At 38.8% G+C, this 23,617-nt stretch overlaps 1 protein-coding gene across 3 annotated transcripts; it reads right to left on the minus strand.

Moving 5' to 3' along the window:
* Positions 1 to 12,469: 12,469 nt before the first annotated feature.
* On the minus strand, positions 12,470 to 18,464 carry LOC145101759 (uncharacterized). Of its 3 annotated transcripts, XM_079039036.1 has the most exons (4): positions 17,896 to 18,428; positions 15,746 to 16,075; positions 14,787 to 15,094; positions 13,912 to 14,700 (listed from the first exon to the last, which is right to left on the minus strand). In XM_079039036.1, exons 3-4 carry the CDS (start codon positions 15,090 to 15,092, stop codon positions 14,053 to 14,055), a joined length of 954 nt encoding a protein of 317 aa, XP_078895162.1. In that variant the 5' UTR covers positions 15,093 to 15,094; positions 15,746 to 16,075; positions 17,896 to 18,428; the 3' UTR covers positions 13,912 to 14,052. The 3 variants fall into 3 exon arrangements, with proteins under 3 accessions (XP_078895164.1, XP_078895163.1, XP_078895162.1); XM_079039038.1 differs by lacking the exons at positions 13,912 to 14,700; positions 14,787 to 15,094; positions 15,746 to 16,075 and adding exons at positions 12,470 to 12,988; positions 13,069 to 13,781 and having other exon boundaries at positions 17,896 to 18,464; XM_079039037.1 differs by lacking the exons at positions 13,912 to 14,700; positions 14,787 to 15,094 and adding exons at positions 12,470 to 12,988; positions 13,069 to 13,781 and having other exon boundaries at positions 15,746 to 18,455.
* Between the last annotated feature and the right edge of the window lie 5,153 nt (positions 18,465 to 23,617).

Consider the following 23,617-nt stretch of genomic DNA (forward strand, 5'->3'; position numbering starts at 1 on the left):
AATCAGTTTGGATTCACTTGATTGGATCGGATCAAACCGATTCATCCAAAGTAACACCCCTACACAAAGCATAATGCAATACACTACACTCTAAAACATAAACCCTAAATCCTTAACTAGGATTAACAAATAAGCAAAAAAAATGCGTTGTTACTCCCTTTATCGAAAAACATTTTATCCTAAATACCAGTGGCTCCTGTAGAATTTTTTGCTACGCCCACTAGGTGTAAAATACAAGGAATTTTAAGATGCGCCATTAGCATGACGACTTCTAGATTATTTGTTAGTAAACGTCAACTTTTTTAGATTTCTTCTTCGACTGCCACTACAAGAAATTAGAGTATTATCGGCGACGTGCGTCGCCGTTAAAGGTCGAAAATGTCGCCGCTAATACCTTTATCGGCGACACGTCGCCGCTAAAAGGTCGTTGCTATTGGTTCGTCGCTAATGCTTCTTTGGTCGCCGCTATTGCCTCATGTCGCCACTAAAGACGCGTCGCTGCTAATACTATATGTCGTCACTAAAGGTGTCGCCGCTATTTATATGTATTTGTATACATATAAATACACATACATAATACACATACAAAATATACATATACATATAAATGATCATACAAAAACACATATACATACATAAAAATACACTCAAAATACACATATACATACAAATGCAAATGCAAATACAAATACATATCCACATTTACAAACACAAAATACACATACAAATACACATCTAAAATATCAAATTTTCTTGTAGTGTGCTACTTACCTAAATCAACACACAAATATGTGAGCTAAAATGTAGAAATTTCAACTCCAAAATACGAAACCCAAATAACATATTCGAAACACACACACACACATACATATATATATATATATATATATATATATATATATATATATATATATATATATATATATATATATATATATATATGAAATGGTACACCTCGAGAGCATACAACTAACCATGATGCACTACGACAACCATATAGACATATATGGTATTATTTTAGAGTACTGGAAATGTTGACAAGATGCATCCCGCACTCCAACATCTAAAGAAAATATCTGAAAACATTGTCTGAGATGTTACACTTCGGGGGCAATTGCTATACATGGACCTTTAATTTGTTAAACTCGATACAATATAACAAACATATATATAAACGAAAATGATAGTTATTTAATAGTAAAACTTTGAAACAAAACATTTTAGACTACGAAATCTGAAAGATTTCCGACATGCGGAGATGACATTACCAAAACATACTAAATACGCAATACTTTATGATATACAAACATAAAACGTTTTAATTTTGTTGAAAAACCGGTGATAATAAACACTTTTAAGACAATAGTAAGAATGATTTTTTAAAGAGTAATATACAAATAAATAAATAAATAAATAAAACCCATATTATATAGCGTCTGAAATCTAAAATGTCATAAATAATTTCTATAAATAGCAAAAGAGTACCTCTTATATATATAATATTCAAATAGTCATTTTTTATTATTATTCCTGTTATCCAACTAAACAACATTGTGTTTTGAAGACTCAAATTAATGACACCTTTGTTTCAGCCAAATAATATGAATCAATCAACTACTTGGCCTGACTCAAATCTTAATGAAACAAAAACAATCTTAATATAATATATCTAACCAAATCAGATATCTGTGGCATTAGGTGTTATAGTACATGATTTTATGAAGAAAAAGCACAAATGACACCAAATTATTTTCTCCTCACTAATTCTCGTTATGAACATAAGGGTTGACATGTAGACATCCTCTTAGACATTTGTTGTATTTAATATTTATTATTTATTATGTGCATGTTCAACATGTAATTTTTAGGAGTTTGTAGCTTTTAAGTTTTAAGAAAACATCTAAAAAAATCATTCGGAACTAGAAATTTCTATTTTGTAGTTAAAACAGAAAATTTCAAATTTAAAAACTATTTCAAGTAACATTTAACAAAAAAAAAATTATAATTTTTCAAATTTGTTAGTGATTTATATTATTAACTAATTGTGAGACCCATGTATTACCTGGGTTAATTTAAAAGAAAAAAAGTTAGATATAAAAGTCTAAATATTTGAGAACTTAAAATTTATAAGAAAAAAATGAATTATTAAAATTGAAATGTTTTTTTTATATATTTTAAATTTAAACAAATAATTTAAATAAATAAACAAAAAAATTAATAAACTTTAATATAGAAAATATAAAATTAAAGGTAAGTCCATTAATGAAATTGATATTTATTTATTACTATATTTATTGTAATTATCATATTAAAATATTGTATAGAATTTAATAAAATAAAATAAAACTTATAAAATTGCATGTGAAAAAAATTTATTCAAAATAACCAAAAAATGACATTTAACAAATTGAATAAGAATGTGACATGTGATAAAAAAAAATATTCATTTATTAGAGTAGATGTGTATTTAAGTACAATAGATTCTTTTGTTGACCAAATACAATCTTGATAAACATTTAAAAAATAAGAAAGATGAGGAATGCACATTTGTTTGAGCTTAATCAAAATTTAAAATACACTGCATTTAGGGGCAGAGCCCCTAAACGAACGGGGTCCAGTGGCATCTCCCCTAGAACCCATTTTTTGACTTTGTCTTCACTTGTATTGACAACCCGATTTTTGTAATTGTTTGTGACTGTTGGAAACTATCTTGTGACAGTTTGGACAACTCTTAGACAAAGAAAACTACTTCATGATAGTTTTCATACATTGAAGTTTATAACATACATTGACGTTTATAACCAATTTTTGGTCAATTTTAGTACACATGAAAATCATAACAAAAACACTATTTGTTATTGCATCTCATTTCTATGTTTTATCCAATTGTTGATTTCGAAAGTACCAACGAAATATTTAAATTTGAAAGTGTCATCATGATTCTCAAAATTCCAAATACTCTCATACCCAAATTTTTGACAAACTTTACTTAATTATTTTTTTTTAAGATCAATGACATGTTTTAGATAAGTCATTTTATGTAATCTTATATGTTTTAAAAGCTTCAAATTTTTTTTTATCAAAAATTTCTATATAAATAAAAGCTACAACTGTGAGTTAGTTTTTGTCTACATAAATATGTTACATAAATATGATGTATGACATTATCACAAAACATCTAGTATTAGTTTTTGCTCATGACATAACTGATACCTTTTGATAAGATTGATTTAATACATAAGACTTTCTTTTTAGAACGGCTACATAATAAATAAGACTTACAACTTGTGTTTTACACGTCTGATACGAATCATATTAGATGTTATTTCTTTAGGGACAACCCTGCCGATCAAGGTGTGTTGTTCAACTCATACAAAGTGAGTATTCTGTATACCAATAATTATAATAAAAACATGATTAAAAAAGTTCATTGATTATAGGGACCTTAATTATATTAAGACCTCTTGTCCTTTTCAAGGAGATAAAGAAGGAAAAACCCAACCTAACATGCCTAATTTTCGGTGGTGATTAGATATGAATATAACAATACAAATCAAAGCTAAGCCTTATCAAATCCAAGAGATTATTATTCGATCATTTTAAATTATTTATACTATATTTATTATTCAAATCCCAAAAATTCAAATTATATCGATATATAGATATAATCTTTAAAGAATTCGTTTTATCATTCAAAAATATTTAACCGTCCAACTTGTTGTATTTTTGCTTTCTTATTCATTATATTATGATCGCTAAATATTTATAATATAATATTCTTCATTAAAAAAAATACCAACCTGAAATATAGAATAGATAATATATTTCATATACCATATATGTTGTATCATACGAAATCTAACATTATTAATATACAACATAGAAATAAATAAAATACGTAATGAGCACTAGTTTTTGTCCTCTAAAAATGAAAAAAATAAAACATCGAGAAACTAAAAGAAATAGTCTACTTTATCGGTATTTCCATTTCCATTTTTTATTTATGCACAACAAAATTTGTTGATATTTAATCAAGACAAAACTTCAAAAATGGTCCCTGTGTTTTTCGAAAATATCAAGTTTAGTCTCTAAGTTTAAAAAACCTCACAGATGGTTCCTGTGGTTTCAAAACTTTTAACAAATGGTCCTTTTCGCTAACTCCGTTAGCATTTGGCCGTTAAGTAAGAGGTTTTTTTGTCATTTCACTACCAGGGACTATTTTTGAAGATTTGCTCTATTTAAAAAAAAAAGAAACAAAAATATAATTAGTTAATATTAATGGGTCTCTCTCTCTCTCTCTCTCTCTCTCTCTCTCTCTCTCTCTCTCTCTCTCTCTCTCTCTCTCAACCGATGATGGGAAAAGAATCCAGCAGTACCTCATGCAATAGCAGCTTATACCCTTTGTATATGTTGATTTGGTGGTGAAAGCGTCTCTTCATGTCAACCCACCATTGTTGTTCATGAAAGCTCACACAAGCATCTCTTGATTTACGTTTACACATATGCTCATTGTCGCTTTTTTCATCTTCTACATGGATCTGATGGGAATACACACAAGGGGACTACAGAAGATGACACACACAAGCCGTTGCTAGTTTATTCTAGAAGGGGAATAAGGGCAAAAAAGGAAAGTGGCAGGTCGGACCAATGATGGGGTTTGATAGTCAATGGAACAATAAAAATAGGGAAAGAACGATGGAATCAACAATATAGAAGGTAAATGATTAAAAATGGAAGACGATGGAATTGATTAACAATCAAATGATTGTCCAGGGAGTGGTCCCTCTCTCACTGAAATCGAATTTCAGGAGCCCAAACAGAATACCAAAAAGATTACATCATGAAAACATCTTATCACATGCTCCCTCTATTTATTCTCTAATGATAGCATAACTAACTCCTCAGCCACTTTCCTTTTTTGCCCTTATTCCCCTTCTAGAATAAACTAGCAACGGCTTGTGTGTGTCATCTTCTGTAGTCCCCTTGTGTGTATTCCCATCATTACCCGCTCCTTCAAAAGGAGTCTTGTCCTCAAGACTTAATTGCGGAAATTGTGCTTTAATAATAGAGGCGTCTTCCCAGGTGGCATTCTCCTCGTCCTGGTCCTCCCACTGAATCAACCATTGCACGATTTCTTCTTGTTGTTCTGTAATAAGTCGTGTTGCCAAAACGGCCTTAGGACGAAGGATCTCATCTTGTCCCATCTCTAACTCTGGTGGAAAGACGGTTTCGGCGGGGGCTTGAACGGCTTTTTTTAAAGGGATACATGAAACATCGGATGGATTTTGGAGGTGGCCGGTAGAGTGAGCTTGTAAGCAACTGGACCCACCTTGGCCTCTACTTGAAAAGGACCAAAAAACTTTGCAGCTAATTTTTGGTGAATGCGTCTAGCCACGGATGCTTGGCGGTAAGGCTTCAACTTAACATACACCCATTCACCTACCAAGAACTGTACGTCGCGACGTTTCCTGTCAGCTACAGCTTTCATGCCTTCTTGAGCGTGAGCCAGATGTTGACGTAGTTGTCGTAAAGCCTCATCACGATCCTGTAACTCCAAAGCGACTGCTTGAACACGAACTTCACCCGGAACAAATTGGATAACACTTGGAGGTTTGTGTTGGATAAGGTGTCTAAGTTCATAACTATTTCGGGCTTGTACTTGACCCGACCCGGCATGGTCCATTTGGGTTGCATGGCACCATGCAATTGGATAGACTAAATGAGAGAAATAACACTTGGAGATTATTAATATATTATAAGTTCTAATATATTAATAATATTATTTGATTAGTTGATCAAAGAATTAATTTGGAATTAATTAAGTGATCAAAGGATAACTAATTAAATATATGGGTTGATTATGTAAATCATTCATATCTTGTATAGTGGGCTAAGAGGCTCCATGGATTATCAAGTTGGGTTCTACCCATAGGATGCTCCATGGATGCTTCATGGGAGTTACAAACCCATGGGTCATGGAAATGAAGAGTCATGACACATTAGGGTTTACATGGTGTAACCCTAGATGTGTCAACACTATATAAGAGTCCCATTCTCCACAAAATTGGTGACACAAGTTGAACACTAAGAAACTAGAGGGCTTGGCCGATTTTGAGAAGTGTGTGTTATCTCAAGAGTCTTTCCAAGAGCATTTGGTGTTGTGTGAAGCATTTGAGGCATCACACTTGGGGTGCTAGGCTCACAAGGTTTCAAGGAACTCAAGCAACAACAAGGTAAGTTATTCTATCTATGATTCAAGTTAAAATTGTTCCTCATGTATGCTAGATAGGAATATAACCTTGGAATTCAACTTTGCATGATAATTAGACAAACATAGATCCAAGGTTATTAGGGTTGCATGTACACTTAGGAAGTGTTAGAATGCTCAAAACTCATCAGTTTGTGACCATAGACTACCTCAAATGGGGTCGAACCAGTTGAAACATGAAATGTAGAGTTATACCAAAACTCTGCCCAAGGAACCCATATGGCCCAGGAACGAGGCTGATCGACTGCAAAACAACGTAAATAAGCTTCAAGACATCGATTGATCACCTCAGTTTGGCCATCTGTCTCTGGGTGATATGCTGAGCTCATATGCAATTTGGTGCCCTGAAGCTTGAAAATTTCCTTCCAAAAGTTGCTGATAAAAAGACGGTCTCTATCGCTTACTATGGACTTGGGAATACCATGGAGACGAATTACTTCACGAACAAACAATTCAGCAACAGATTTTGCTGTGTATGGATGTTTAAGCAGGAGAAAATGGCTGTATTTTGACAAACGGTCCACCACCACTAAAATAGTATCAAACCCTTTGGATTTCGGTAAGCCTGTTATGAAGTCCATAGATAAATCTTCCCAGATGGCGGTTGGAATATTTAATGGTTGTAAAAGTCCTCCAGGGACCAGGGAACTTGCTTTGCAACGTTGACACACATCACAAGCCCTTACAAATTCTTTCACCCGTCTAATCATCCCCGGCCAATATAGATTGCTAGCAAGACGGCGATATGTACGATAATATCCCGAGTGACCCCCAGAAGCTGAAGTATGAAACTCATGTAATAACTCAGGAATAAAGCAAGAGTTGCGAGCTATGACTAGTCGATTTTTGTAATAAAGAATACCATGGTTAACTGCAAAACCTGGGTGTCGTGATGGATTCTCTTCACAGGCTTGAATGAGTCGTTGAACCTCAGGATCGTTCTTAGCCTCTTGGATCAAATTTTCCCCTTGAGCCCATACCGGAACCGATACTAACTGTCCGAAAGTTCCTTCTTCGTCACGTCGGGATAGAGCATCTGCTGCTCTATTCTCACGCCCTGGTTTGTACTGAATTTCGAAGTTAAAACCCAACAATTTTGCCACCCAATTCTGCTGGTCTGGGGTTGTGATTCGCTGTTGAAGTAAAAATTTAAGGCTCTTTTGGTCGGTATAAACCACAAAGGTAGTACCCAACAAATAAGTACGCCAATGTTGTACCGCAAGAACTAACGCCATGATCTCCCTTTCATAAGCAGACTTTGTGAGATTCCGATCACTCAAAGCTTTACTGAAGTACGCGATGGGACGATTGTGCTGCATAAGGACCGCTCCAATTCCTCTGCCCGACGCATCACATTCCACCACAAATGGTGTAGAGAAATCCGGAAGAGCCAAAACAGGCGCCGTGGCAAGGGCGTGTTTGAGGGAATCAAAGGCGGTTTGCGCGTCGGGATGCCAACGAAAAGCATCCTTTTTCGTCAAGTCGGTTAAAGGGCGCGCAATGCTACCATAATTCTTTACAAACTTTCGATAGTATCCCGTGAGTCCCAGAAACCCACGTAACCCTTTTATGGTCATAGGAACAGGCCAATCGACTACAACTTCCACCTTACTCGGATCCATGGCAACTCCTTGGCCATCAATAATGTGTCCCAAATACTCAACAGAAGATTGCGCAAAAGAGCATTTCTTGCGATTTACCCTTAATGTATTTGTTAACAAGATATCGAGCACAGTAGCTACATCCTGTAAGTGATCCCCCCACGTAGCACTATAAACCAAAATATCGTCAAAAAAAATGACCACTTTCTTTCGTAATAGAGGACGAAAGATCTCGTTCATGACCGACTGAAAAGTAGATGGAGCGTTCATTAACCCAAAGGGCATAACCAAATACTCATAATGGCCATCATGTGTTCGAAAAGCGGTCTTGTCGATACTATCTTCATGCATGCGAATTTGATTGTAACCTGACTTCAAATCCAATTTGGAAAAAAATTTAGCACCATGCAATTCATCCAACAATTCCTCCACCACTGGAATCGGGAACTTGTCAGGGATGGTTGCTTTGTTAAGGGCCCTGTAATCCACACACATACGCCATGAATCATCCTTCTTACGGACCAGAATCACCGGACTTGCATAGACGCTTTTACTAGGACGTATCATTCCTAAAGATAACAATTCAGAGACTTGTTTTTCAATTTCATCTTTTTGGGTATGTGGGTATCGATAGGGTCGAACACAAATTGGGGTGTGATGTTGTGTTAAATGAATGCAATGGTCATGTGGACGCGGCGGTGGGAGACCTGTTGGTTCTTGAAAAACCAGAGCAAATGGTTCCAAAATGCGATTGAACTCTGTTTGTTTATCCGCCTCCATGAATACCGACAGCAGACCTTTGGTATTCGACAACTGGTTTGGCAACTGAGGGTCATGAGAAGCAAGCCAGTTGTGAAGAGAAGTGTGTGATCGTTGTCCATTAGGTAAGCCTTGTAGAGTAATTTCCCTTCCTCCCCAAACGAACTTCATCCAAGCAGCGTTCCAATTATGAATAACTTCTCCTAGGGAATTCAACCAGGGCATTCCCAGAATCAGGTCCGTATTTCCTGTATCAAATACCAGAGCATTGACCAAAAATGCACAAGACCCCATTTGAATTTGGAGGTCCAAGCATTGCTCTGTCACCCGCACCATGAACCCATCACCCAATTTGATATTAATACCTGAAAAACTGACCGTCGTGAGATTGAGAGCGACCACCAGTTGACGGGAGACGAAGTTATGAGTCGCGCCACTATCGACCAAAAGGATTGTTGGAATGCCCCCAATAAAGCCCTCAAACTTAAGAGTTTTACCACCGAGAGTGGTCTTAGAACCCCCCGTAAACTCCAAAGCAGAACATGTGCCTTCAGGAACCAGTTCCCCTGTTTGTTCGTCAGGGAAACCGTAATCCATCATCCGAAGTTGATCATCTGTATCCCCCATCTCTTCATCGTCCCCCAACAATAAGACACGAAGCTTGGCTTCAGCACATTTATGAGATGGCCCATATTGTAACCCACACCGAAAACATAATCCCTTCTTTCGTCGTTCTTCCCATTCCGTGCGTGTCAATGAACGTACCCCGCGATCTCGATTCACTGGCGGCCCTGAATCTGGTGGAGAAGGGAAAAGCGATTTGGAAAACGAGGAGGTCCTATGGACGTCCTTGCGACCACTCAAAAGTTTGTCTCCCAATTTAGGGATTGTGGCCCGATTACAATCCGAACGGCCCAACAACTGACCGGGCTCCGGAAAAGACCCATTAGATACCCCAAAACGGTTCAAATAACGAAACCGGGTCTGAGAAATGTTACCGGTCGTCGGGCGGAGGAGGTCGTCAACATCCTTAGCGGCATACATCACCTCTAAAGTAGTTTGAGGACGCTGTAAACGGACCCATCGTCTAACCTCATCCTGTAAGCCGGCCACAAAATACCCCAAAACTTGTCGATCCGGTAAAGGGCCCACGAGAGATAACAAATACTCAAAATCATCGATGTACTCCAGAGTAGAATCCGTCTGCTGGATCATCGCCAACTGTTCAAAGGGGTTTTGCACTTCTAAACCACTGAAGCGTTGTAACAATTCCGTCTGAAAACCCTCCCATGTCAATTGAGGATGGAGTTGGCTCACAATTGTGAACCAATGTTGGGCAACCCCAACCATACTCAACTGTGCCAAGCGTAATCGAAAGTGAGGAGGTGTACCATTGATTTCGAAGAAGAGGGTGGCCTTTTGAATCCAACCTTGAGGATCGAACCCATTAAACTCCGGTAGTGTAATCTTCTTCACCGTCCAGGGCAGGCCCACAGGGGGAGGCGCAACCACGTCCTGAGGCAGGGGGTTTCCATCCACCGGTGGAGGAGTCGATCCTGACGGACGTGGAGGGGTGTGGGAAGAGAAAATGCCAGAGCCAGATGCACCAGATCCCCCGGTAGCATGTTGTTTCTCTTGATTTTGCATCCACGTTAGCATCGTCTTACGGAAGGTAGCGTTCTCCTGTTGCTCTTTCTGGATATTGATGTTCATAGCATCCATGTGGATCTTGACTTCCCCCATTTCGACTTGCAACTGGGATAACAAGGCATCGTGATCTTCTAAGCGTTGGCTGGTGGAACGAGTAGTCGTCATAGGCACAGTTCCGGCAGGTCGATGGCAGGTCGGACCAATGATGGGGTTTGATAGTCAATGGAACAATAAAAATAGGGAAAGAACGATGGAATCAACAATATAGAAGGTAAATGATTAAAAATGGAAGACGATGGAATTGATTGTTAATCAATTCCATCGTCTTCCATTTTTAATCATTTACCTTCTATATTGTTGATTCCATCGTTCTTTCCCTATTTTTATTGTTCCATTGACTATCAAACCCCATCAGGCTCCTTAAACCCTCTAATCATCCTAGTGGTTGTCTGCTCATATAGAGAATAATTTAAAAACCCACACACACACACACAAACACACAAAATGGTACCTTGATCTTCATATGGTGTTTTTTTAGAATTATTTGCTTATGGGTTTTTGATATTCTTTTGGGTATTTGATATTCTTCTGGGTTTTTACAATGTCTTAGATTAGGCATGATTTTCTTTTAGGTTTCTACAACGATCTCCACGAGATCAAGAACACTTTGACATTAAACGCCATCAATTTGAACCCAGAAATTGAAGTTTCTTCATTCCACGAAGTGTGCGTATGTGTGTATGTGTGTGTATTTTGCTACAATGAGTGTTTGTGTAGGTTTTTATTTTTTGGATCATTCATTCTCAGATCAGGTATAATTGATTACAGTTTACCTTCAATCTATGTGAAATGACCAACCGGTTTAGTTAATAGTTAATATAGGGCAGTGGAACACATGTGAGCTTTGGAATTGATTATTCTTGAATGTTTTTGATGGCATCGAGAGGGAGAAGAAGATGACAATTTGTTTAGCGAATCAGGTAATATAGGAGGATTTAGTTCGTGATCCGAATTTAGGAACTAATCAAATCAATTTCAGCAAACCCATTTCCGATTATGTTGTAAATCAATCTCATTCTTCCGGGAATCCAATGTTTGTAACTGAATGCAGTCCTTTTTCGGGTTTCAACAGATTCTGCCTCCTCGAGCTGAGAATTTGTTCGCTTAATCGCATTTCAATCGGAATGTGTTAAATTTTCGATACCCTGTAGCATACAAAAGAACTTTTATGAAAACAGGGAATGAAGAGTGAATCAGATTCATGTTGTGATTTTAAAAGAAAATAACCATTTAGAATCTGCTTTTGGAAACAAAAACCCTGGATAAACTCAAAGAAAAAACAAATTACTTTGCAAGCAGAGAAGGAAGCAGACTCGTTTCAAGAAGCAAAAAATCTAACCTTCATGTAGGTGTCTTTGAAGGTAGCAGCGATTTAGCAAAACAAAAACCACACCAGGTTGTACTGCAGCAGCAGTTAAGAGAGAGAGAGAGAGAGAGAGAGACCCGTTGCATATTAATTTTTATTATTTATTTAAAAAAAGTAATAAAAACCTCAAAAATAGTCTCTGGGTAGTGAAATGACAAAAATACCCCCTACTTAACGGCTAAATGGTAACAGAGTGAGCCGGAAGGACCAAATGTTAAAAGTTTTGAAACCACAGGGACCATCTGTGAGGTTTTTTGAACTTAAGGATTAAACTTGATATTTTCGAAAATCACAGGGACCATTTTTGAAGTTTTGTCTTCAATCAAATTTATGTTGTATGTATTTGAGTAAATTACATGGACAGTCCTTGTGGTTTGGGGTAATTTACATGTCTGGTCCCTAGCTTTTTATTTTAACTCTCGGACGATCCCTAGAATATTATTTTGTTGTGCATTGGCTCCCTCGTAGACATAAAAAGACTAAATTGCCTTTCTTTTTCAAATGGCTTAGGTGCTGTTTGTTTTTCCGAAGTGAAACTGTCTGAAGTCTGCGGACCACCTCTGCGGTCCTCTGCAGCAGAAGAGGTGGACCAAAGTGCTGCAGACTGTAATGAGAAGCATGTTTGTTTTTTTAACATCTGCAGACTGCTGCAGATATTAAAAAATTTAAAATAAACTAATTTAATAAACCGAAGATAGTTTTTTAATACCAAAAATTTAATAATAGTAGTTTTAAAACATTGAAATAAAATTCAAACAACCAAATTAGTCTTATAATAACATTTTTAAATAAAATTCATAGAACCAAACTTTAATAATTTTCATTCCATATTTTGCATCAATTGCTCGGCAATTTCATCCCGTAACTGGGTCATATATTCACGGTCCGCTGCAGTACCATGTGTTGGAATCTCATCTTCATCATTATCAACGACTGCATTGTTATTCCGAACCGAGACATTTGGTTCATCATATCGTGCAAAAAACTCATCACGTAGTCCCTCTCTTCTTATAAAATTATGAAGCGCAAAACATGCTAGGGTTATGTTTCATTGTGTAACCAACGAGAATGGTGCCATCCTCTTCAATATAGGGAATCGTGCTTTCAAGACACCAAAAGCCCGCTCAATGACATTCCGAAGTTTTGCATGTGCATGGTTAAATTTTTCTTTATTCGTTAATGCACGTCTTCGACGGAAATCTCCAAGCCAATACCTTACATTACGGTACGGTGCCATAAAACCTCGAATGTTTGCATAGGCGGCATCACAAAGATAATATTTATCTGTAAAAAAGCAAAAAAAAAAAAAAAAGTCATTTATTTTTCAAGCTAAGATAAAACTATTTAAATAACCATAAATTTACCTGGTGGTGGGAGCGGGAATGGTGCATGTGGATTTGCTAATGCTTCTGATAAAATTCTAGAATCGTGTGCTATCCCTTCCCAACCGGCCACAACAAACGTAAACATCATGTTGAAGTCACATATTGCCAATACGTTTTGGTAACAATCGCCTTTTCCCCTACTTCTATATAAATCCCGTTTGTTTGCAGGGACAACAGCATGTATCAAAGTGCCATCAAGTGCACCAACTGCTCCCTTGAACACCCGTCGTAGCCTCCTATTATGTCCCGGAATATTTGGATTCGGATTAAAAGAAGTTGGCACTATAATGTCATGTGCGAAAAGCAACATTTTGTCCAACACTTCATGAAAAAACTTATGAATTGTTTGCTTTGAGTGTTGAAATCTCCGCTTGATAATCACATAACGTTGGTTATGACCGATCATCATCAAAAACATAGCCATCTTCTCCTCAACCGACACATGTTTGCTATCCTTTAACGCGTAGTGTACTCTAAAATGAGCACATAGCCGAACAAATGATTCACGGGACATACGTAGCACTTCAAGACATTGTAGAGGATTACGGTGAAGTAACTCTAACGTAAATTCATGTCCCGTCATTTCCGAATCGTTGTCCCGCACTCGTTTGACACCTCTCTTCCAAAAGTAGCGGACGTACAAGTACATAAGAATTATGAGTAATATCTTTTTGTCGTGATCCATTACAAACCTATTAATCAACAAAACATAACATAACATAAGATAAAAACATAACATAAATCTCAAGTACAAAAAAATATAAAATAAATTTCAAGTGCCAAAAAACATAACATAAATTTCAAGTACCAAAAAACATAACATAAATTTCAAGTACCAAAAAACATAACATAAATTTCAAGTACCAAATACTAAAAATAACATTCAAGTAGAAATAACCAAAAAACATAACCATATAGTTCCAAAACATGCAATTAAAACCTAAACAACTCAAACATATAAAGTCAACGAACGATCTTTCCATCCTTTAAAACTCCCAAACTTGTAGCTGTCATCTCGATCCATCCTCTTAATATTCGTGGATCATTAGGCAAATTTACCCACATCTCTCTCATACTAATGGTCCCTCCAAAAATGTGATACGCAGCAAATCGTAGAGGGTCTATTGGGTCTAACTCGAGCAACTCAAGCTTCTCTAAACATTGGGGAATTGTTGGCCCTTGAGTCAAATGACGCAGAGCTTTTTGCATCTCCAATGCTAAATCATCAGCAGTAATAGAAGCTTTAGGCGAGGCAGAAGAAGGTGGATCAGGTGAGGCACTAGGAGCTCTAGGTCTAGGAGTTGAGGGTTTGGCCCTTTTGTTGGTGTTACCAGAAGGTGAAGCAGCAGAAGGTGAAGCAGCAGAAGGTGAATGCTGAGTAAAATGCTCACTAGTATGATTGGAAAAGAAATCATCCTCATCTATGTTAATAGAAGGGGCGTCCATAAGATGTAGTGGTGCGACATGGAAAGAAGATGATCCATGTCCCGATGGTGTTTGGGATGTGGCATAACTGAGATTACCAGATGCACTGTTTCCATCAAAGAGTTCTGCACAAAGCTCTGGAAACAATAATGGGACGGTTTTCAAAGAAGCGGCTTTCGGATGTCCCTAAACGCAATCAATGTAACAAAAGTAATATAAGAATTGGCAACTATATAAACAAAATACATATAAATATGTGTGTGTATATATACCTTTTTAAAGTCCTCCCACTCCTCATTTGTTAAATTAAAAGTATTTGTTTGGGGATTGTAAAGGTTTCCAGTTTTATTTTTTAAGTACAACCATCCTGTGTATTTGGCTTTAAGGTTATCATAGGCGTTTTTTAATTGTCGTTGACTCAAATCCACGCCATATTTTTCCTTAATGGTTGTTCCTAACTTGTACCATGATTGTTTGTGCAAATTCAAACCTTTTCTACCCACGGTTTGCACTTCTTCAATACAAGTGAGCAATAAGCATTTTGTTTGCTCATTGGTCCATGTATGTTTATCTCCCATCGCTAATAACAAAAAAAATATAAAATACATACTTTAGCAAAAAAGATTAATCATATTTCAACATAATCAACAAATACGTTTAGCATATTCAACAATTTAAGCACAAACTTGAAAAGAAGCATAAACTTGATCTCCATTCAAGAAATACAAGTGATAACAATTCAACAAATAAGTTTAAAAAAACCATTTGAGCTAATGATTTCAGCATATAAACTAATATACGAGTTTATGATTTCACAATATAAGTATATGATTTCAGCAAGGATTATGATTGTACCCAACATTCATAACAATTCAACACAAAAATTCATGAACCTAAACATAAATCATGGCTCTAATTAAAGAACAAAACACAAACTCCTAGAATTATAACAAAGCACTAAATCAGAATTTTAACTCAATTTATGCTTGCAATATCTCTAACTGCTAGAATTATAACAAAACAAAAACTTCTCTCTATGGTGGATCTGTAAAAAAAGGTCAATTATGCCCTTATGAAACCATTAAAATCATGAGATTATCATCTTATTTCACAGCTTCAAAGCTTATTTCACAGCTTCTTTCTTCAATCATATTTCACAGCTTCAATTTTATTTCACACTTTCAAAGTCAATTAAGAAATCTGGACAAAAAAAAAAAAAAAAAAAACAAACCTGTGTGATGTGATGTTGAAGACGAAGGCAGATGGAGGATGGGCAGTGAAATCGGCGACCACCAGCAGCAGGGAGCGGCGAGCAGCAGCAGCAGCAACGGCGACCAGCAGCAGCAGCGACGGCGATGGTCTTCAACACGTTCGATGCCAAGAAAGAATGAACGACTTGCGGCTGTGGTTTTGTCCGTTTCTTTTTTTTTTGTTATTAGGTTTAGAAGTGTTGAGAAGAGGTAAGCCCAATGCTGCGTGGGGAAGAGGACGGAAAGAGGTTTTTAAGCCCGAAGCCTTCTAAAAATCAAACTGCTGCGAATTTAAAAGTGCTGCGCGTGTGCTGCGCCGCGCAGCACTAAGAGGTTAGAAGAGGATTTTTTAAAAAAACAAACACAACCTTAGACTTGGAGACGATGAGGTATGTCACTTTGAGCGGGTGGCCTGGATAAGAATAGAGGGACTCCCTCTCAAAATGTGGTGTAAATCAAATTTCATCGCCATCATTGGGAGTTTGGGCAAAATTATGGCTCCCTTTGATGGAATTAGAGATCAAGTAGACTTTTCTTGCATCAAAATTGGTTTACTCACTAGTATCAAGAAGAAATTAAACGAAGAAGTCCAAGTTATCATAGATGGAAAAACCGTCTCGGTGGGGGTGGTAGAATACGAAGATGAACCCTGGTTCTCGTTTAAGTTCGATTCTGATGAACAACCTTTCGAATCTGACATAGAAGTCATGGAGATGAATAACACAGAAGATGGTAAATATGGTGGAGAGGACCATGTCTCCGACACCTGGATAAATGATGTCGAAGATGGAGAAATTATAGAGGTAAATGAGAAAAACATCTCTTCGTCCAAACACAATCAAGCAAACAACCACTTTCCAGCGGAGGACGGAATAACTCCGACAATCGGAACTACAGAACCTCAAGGGACGATGGGGATGCCCAAGGCGGTGGCAGGGGAATCGTCACCATTAATAAAAAAAAAAAATTTAACGGTTTCGGAACTAATGATCTTGACAAAGAGAATATTAACCATGCCGACAAAGAGAGGTTACGTTTCAATAAAAATCCGGAGGATTCAAACAATATGGAGCATCAAAATAGAGCCACTACTAATCTCAAACCCTTACCATCTGAATTGTCCCATTGGGGGTGTTTTGGGCCTTTTCCCTCCACTGTCGTAAATGCACAGAATGAAAACCCAAAATTTATTGATTTAAACCAAACAAATAAGTCTGGATGCTCTTCAGTAAAGCAGCGTCGACTGCTAAATTCCTCACTCGATATTCCTAGGATGACTCCCCTCATAGATGAAACTACATCTACTACAAAAGATGATTGTGAAATTAATCATGACTCGTATTCCTTGCAATTCTCCTTACGTATAGTGGTTGCTCATCCGCCCCGTCCATGGATCTTAATCTCAACACTCTGCCTCGCTCTTCCAATACTCTTGAGGTTTCCGTTTCCGAATCTTCCTCTTCGATAAACGAAATTGATGCAACAGTAGAAGTTGGGTCCATGCTTGGTTTTGAAATGGAAGCTAGCAATCCTTTGCTAGCTGAGATTCTTGGAGAATACGGTGAGAAAAAATATCCTCAATGAATTTCTTAACCCTAAATGTTTGAGGAATTGGAGAGAATCATAAAATAGAGTGGGTAAGACGACCAAAATTAAAGCACAAAATTACATTCCTCGCCGTTCAAGAAACTCCACTATTAGATGCAGACCTAATCGACGTAGCTGAATGTTGGGGATCTAACGATTTTGGGGAAAACAGGGTAAATTCAACTGGAAGGTCTGGCGGCCTGATAAGTGTTTGGGATAACAAGATGTTTAGCTCAACTGAGGTTATTTCCTTCGGACATTATTTGATTAATATTGGCACATGGATTGGCGTTAATTGTCCGTTAATTTTCGTTAATATTTATGCAACACAATCTACAACTGATAAAGCTGCACTATAGGGCGAACTTATGAGCATCAAATTAGCGAAATATGGTATCTGGATCATGTTGGGAGACTTTAATGTCGTTCAAAGGCCAGATGAAAGATTTAACTCCATCTTTTTCACTAGAACAGCTAGAGATTTCAATCACTTCATCCTGGAGACAGGACTTACATATTTGAAAATAGGGGATCACCATTTTACCTGCTTTAGGAATGAAAATCTTAAACTCAGCAAACTAGATCGGTTTCATGTTTGCCCATGCCTCCTTGATATTATTCCCTCGGTGTCAGTTACTACCTTGCCGAGGGAGCTCTCTGATCATTGTCCAGTTCTCCTCTCTTCCTCTGAATGATATTTTGGTCCCTCACCTTTCAGACTTTTCAACTCATGGATGATACGAGATGGTTTTAAAAAGGTTTTCATCACAGCCTGGAACAGCTTTTGCAGGTTATGGTACCCCTGATTGCTACTTGGCAGCCATGCCTGGAATAGCTTTGCAGGTTATGGTACCCCAATAGAAGAAATGGAATCAAAAAATCTCATAGATCTGATGGTTCATTTGGACTCTAAAGGTGAAATCAGATTGTTGAATCAAGATGAAATCGAGACAAGACGAAATGGTTATCAAAGAATTGTTGAACTTGAAAAATGAGTTGTTCTTGATGTGAAACAAAAAGCAATAATTAAATGGGTCATCGATAGGGATGAAAACTCTAGATACTTTTATGGGTTTGTCAATAACAACAACCGAAAGAATAGAACTAATGGTCTTATGGTCAATGGAGAGTGGTGTACCAATCCATCAAGAATTAAAAAAGAGGTGCTCAGATTTTTGAAAATAAAGTCAAAGAGTTCGGGCCATCAAGGCCAAAATTATGTAACCCATATTTTAAAAAAATCAACCAAGATGATGCTCACGCATTAGAGTCTCCCATCTCTCTTGAATAAATAAAAACAAAATTTTAGGTTTGCAGGAATGAAAATGCCCCTTGACCAGATGGGTTCACATTCAAGTTCATAAGAAAATGTTGGGACGTACTATTCGGTGATTTCGCAGCCGTTGTCAAACATTTTGAACATTACGGGTTTAACACCCCGAGTTCAGAAGTGCAAGTTCAGGGTTCTTAGTGTAAATAAGAAAGTCCGACTCGGCAAGTCGATGGATAGACTTGGCGAGTCGAGTCGCGATTCTGGTCACACGTTAAGCGACCAACTCGGCGAGTCGGAGGCTGGACTCAGCGAGTTGGTGCTGAAGAGAGAAGACCCTAATCCCGGGGGTAGTGCCCTATATAAAGAACATAACACCTCTTCCCTAGCCTCTTTACCTTCCCTTTGAGTTCCAGAAACCCTAGATTTGTGTGAGCTTTCCTTTGTGAGAGATTAGAGCCTTGGTTTGAGTGAATTGGAGTAACACTCGTGTGAATCCAGTCTCAAATCAAGGAGAGTTTTCAAAAGAGAATTTAAAATGGTTTTCAAAATGAGTAAAGGAGGACGCGAATGTACGATCAGCTGGAGCCAGTAAGTAACCCCAAAATACCATCCAAGTTATTTGATTATGTGATATGTTAGAACAACATGCTAGTGTTAGGCTAGGGATCTTCAGGAAGTGCATGATAGAGTTGCCTGATTGTGATGCCTGCTAGCCTAGGGTCTCCTTTTACGAGAATTTCAGTGTTCCTCTAGGGGTGAGGGTAGATTGCTCGTTAGATATATTCATCTTTAGGGTGTTATGGTGATACTTGATGTAAATATGGGTAGGTGTGGAAGGTAGTATGGGCCCGTACTACTGAAAGCACAGGACCCATACGCGCATCAAGGAAGTCACAACCCCTAGGGTTGGGTTGGGGGTTGGTTCCCGGGTTAGTGGGAAGTATCTGATGTTTTGCGGTGTTTGTCAGTATGGTGGTTACGAGACATGCTAGGAGTGGATCCGGGTCGGGATCGGGAGTAGGATAGGGCGGTCAGGGTGGATCGGTGCCACCCGAGGTCATCGGTCAGATGAGTACGGATGAGTTGGACGCTAGGATTCGTGAGATCCTGCTTGATGAGGTTGCTGCTACGTTCCGGGCCGAGCTGCCGGAACTGTTTGGGTCGATCAAGACCGCCATGGTCGAGTATTTTGATGAGCGCTATGCAGCTCTTACAGAGGTGGTTGCCGTGGCGGCTACAACGGCTGTAGCAGCGGCAGGGGGAGGATCCGGTAGAGGTTTTCAGTATCGGGACTTTGATAATACGAAGCCCCCTACTTTTGATGGAGTTCAGGATCCGATTGTTGCTATGCGATGGTTGTCAGACGTGGAGGAATGTTTCTTCACATGTTCATGCCCTGCTGATCAGAGAGTGAGGTGTGCTCTGAACCTGTTAAGGCTCGGGGTGAAGGATTGGTAGAGATTGACCACGGGATCATATTCGGATGCACAGCGGGCTGCGGTTACTTGGGATTAGTTCCGAGACATGTTCAGTACTCGTTATGTCCCGCGGGTGGAGCGGGAAAGGTTGGCTCAGGAGTTTTTGGAGCTGAAGCAGGATACAGAGTCGGTGACGGAGATCACCAGGATGTTTACTGAGAGGGCGATGTTTTGCCCAGAGTTTGCTTCAGAGTAGGCTCAGCTGTCCCGATATCTGACTATGCTCAAGAGGGATATCAGGCAGTTTGTGTCTACGTAGAGGTGCAAGACCTTGTTGGAGTTGCAGGAGGCCGCTCGACGGCGTGAGTTGGAGATTGAGTTGCAGTTGTGAGAGCAGAGGCAGACCCTGGTGTAGTCGCAGCCGGCTCCGAAACGGTCCAAGACCGTTGATTCTAGGTTGGGAGATCAGAGCAGCCGCACTTGTGGGAAGTGCGGGAAGGGTCACACCGGAGTTTGTAGGTCCGGTGGTGCGTGCCGCAAGTGCGGGAGAAAGGGGCATTATGTGAGGGATTGCCATCAGTCAGCCCTAGTTCAGGATATGAGGATTTGTTATCAGTGCCATCAGGTTGGTCACATGAGGGATGGCCAGCTGTCCACAACTTACTGCAGGACCGGTGCAGGCTTCAGCACCAGCCACATTGAGGATTACAGGTGGAGGTCAGAGTGGAGCAGAGCCCTCGAGGGCTCAGGGGCGTGCTTTTCAGATTATGGCAGAGGAGGTCAGGGCAGAGCCGGATGCGGTTGCGGGTATGTTTTCGTTTTGTTGTTGTCTGATTATCTTGTTATTTTGTGGTGTTGTATTTTTATTCGCCGTGCTGCGTGTTTCATGGGTTGGTTGAAAGGGATACTAGTAAGGAGCTGTAATGGTTAGCATCCAAGGGATTGATGGTCAGAATTTGGTTGTATGGTTTTGTTGCCGGCTATTAGGTGCATTTTGTGCACCTTTTTTGCACGCCTTTTAGTCCCATTTCATGCATCTATTTAGCATAATTGTCCTTCATTTGTCTTGCATTTCATCATATTTCATGTTAGTCTCTAGAACAACCTTATTTGCACATTTTCATGTCTTTTTCAGGTAAACCGGAGGTTGGAACGCACTTTGGGAAGTGTCGGGAAGCATTGGTGAAGATTTTGGGATGATCGGGCGAAGAACGTAAAAGTGGGAAAAATCAAGTTTGGATTCGGAGTCAGAGGGTACACAGGCCGTGTTGGATTTACACTATAAAACCAACACGGGCCGTGTTGACCAAAAAGAGGAGCTGTTGACCATGCTGAACACGGGCCGTGTCAGATTTACTCTATGTTCAACACGGGCCGTGTTCGACTTAGAAACCAACTTTTGGCAGTTTTTCCTATCTTTCATATTACGGGTTAAGGGCCATTTTTTGACACACACAACATATCAGAGCACATTGGGAGGAGGATTTTCAAAGGTTTTTGCAAGGGTTTGATTAGCAATCATTTGGAAACATTATTTATAGTATTTGTAAGTTGTAATTGCACTTTAATTCCATCTTTTATTCCTGTGATCTTGTTCTAGCCATGTGTGGCTAGAACCCTAACTTCTCCAATTTCATGTTTTGACTTTTTGGTTGTGAATCAAATCATATGACCTGATGTTTGTGTTTAATTTCTATCTAGTGAAATTGATTTTACTTCAATCGAATGTTTGATTCTAATAATGATTCTTATTGGCCATTTGAATTAGCGTTAGATCATTCAAGTTATTCATTTTGCAAAATCCGTAATTGTTTTGTGAATTGAACCAAGTAACAAGCATTAAATTGATTTCTTATGAATGAATTTAGTGTAAATCTTTTCACACATTCTTACGCTCCCGAGCTTGTGGGGAGTATTGGGTGTTGTTGGGAACATTCACAATAAGCTTAATGCAATCTTTTAATCTACTTCTAAGAGCTTGTTTAGATTAGGTTAGTAAGGTTAGGATTAATCAAAGAACTTGTTTTGATTGATTAATGTGGTGAATGGAAAGTGTTAGAGCTTGTTAACACTTTTATGTACCAACTTAGATAGAATGAAACAAATGTCTTGTCATCTTTGATTCACCCTGCTGGATTGTCATACATGGAGTTGGAGTCCTTACAAAATCTGAACTTAATTCATTAGTTTAGTTGTTTACTCGTGTTTTATATTGGTTTGCTACATCATTACACTCTACTCCCCTCCCCCTATTTATTCTTTTGTGAACAAATACCTTATGCAAAGAGGTATATACTAATTATCCCGTGTCTCTGTGGATCGACCTTACTTGCCCTGTACTACCTTTCTAGTGCAATAGAGTAGTGTACTTGGAGTCATTTGTACCCCTTTATTTGTTGGGTTTGACATGCCTAACAAATTGGCGCCATTGTCGGGGACACGGTGTTACTAATTGTTTTATGCCAAGATCTTTTCGTACAGGTACACCATTACCACTTGATTCGGAGATAGAGAAGACGGCAAGGAGAATACAAAGGCAAGCCAAGCTTCGTAAGAGGAAAACGGCTTCCTGTACTTCTTCGCCATCTACTCCCCCGGTCATCAGCATTTGGGAGGACATACCCCTCTCAAGTGTATACGCATCAGAAACAGAAAGCCCATCACCCTCACTACAACCATCATCACCCATAAATACCACTCCACCCTCTTCACCTAATCATCATATCCCAAACACTACACCCACAGAAACATCAACTACTACTCATACCATGGGAGATAACCACAGAGGGAATCCACCTCCAAACCCACCACCCGAACAAACCCTCCGCCAATGGTCAAGACAAGAGGTTACTCAACAACCTCTTTGTATCACGTATCCAGCTGCCACAAACCTTGAACTAAAATTCGGGCTTATCCACTTACTCCCAACTTTTAGAGGTTTGGAGAATGAACATCCTCACAAGTTCCTCACTGAGTTCCATGTAGTATGTGTAGGTATGAAACCACATAATGTCACAGAGGACCACATCAAGCTTAGGGCATTCCGCTTTGTGGTGCAAGATGCAGCCAAAGACTGACTTTATGACCTCCCACCGGGGACGGTTACTACTTGGGTAGATCTTGCAAGGTTGTTTTTGGATAAGTACTTTCCCGAGATGAAAGCTTCATCCCTACAGAGGGAAATCATTGGAATCAAGCAGCACAAGAGAGAAGCTTTTCACACATATTGGGAGTGATTCAAGAAACTTTGTGCTCGATGCCCAAAGCATGGAAGTACCGAATATCAGCTTCTCCAATATTTCATTGAAGGAATGACTCCAATGGAAAGAAGGCTTCTTAATTCCTCCAGTGGCGGATCTTTACCCGACAAGACTCCTACTGAAATCTGCAATCTAATCAAGAACATGGCTGAAGATTCCAAACATTCAAGCCATGATGAAGAATGGTACACGGATGCACCTCGAGGTGTAAAGGAGGTCCAAACTCCTCAAATTGAAGCTCAATTGTCCGAGCTTACGAAAGTGGTTATGATGCTAGCCAAAGACAAAGGTGTGCAACCCACACCCCGCCCATGC

The sequence above is a fragment of the Lactuca serriola genome, chromosome 4 (genome assembly GCF_051521515.1).
Source record: "Lactuca serriola cultivar US96UC23 chromosome 4, Lser_US96UC23_V15, whole genome shotgun sequence".
Taxonomy (NCBI): domain Eukaryota; kingdom Viridiplantae; phylum Streptophyta; class Magnoliopsida; order Asterales; family Asteraceae; genus Lactuca; species Lactuca serriola.

Bases quoted from the DNA above. Each gene is read 5' to 3' on its own strand.
- LOC145101759 (XM_079039036.1), bottom strand. From the start codon at position 15,092: ATGGGAGATAAACATACATGGACCAATGAGCAAACAAAATGCTTATTG. The intron at 14,701-14,786 runs GTATATATACAC...GATTGCGTTTAG, and splicing joins AGTGGGAGGACTTTAAAAAG to GGACATCCGAAAGCCGCTTC.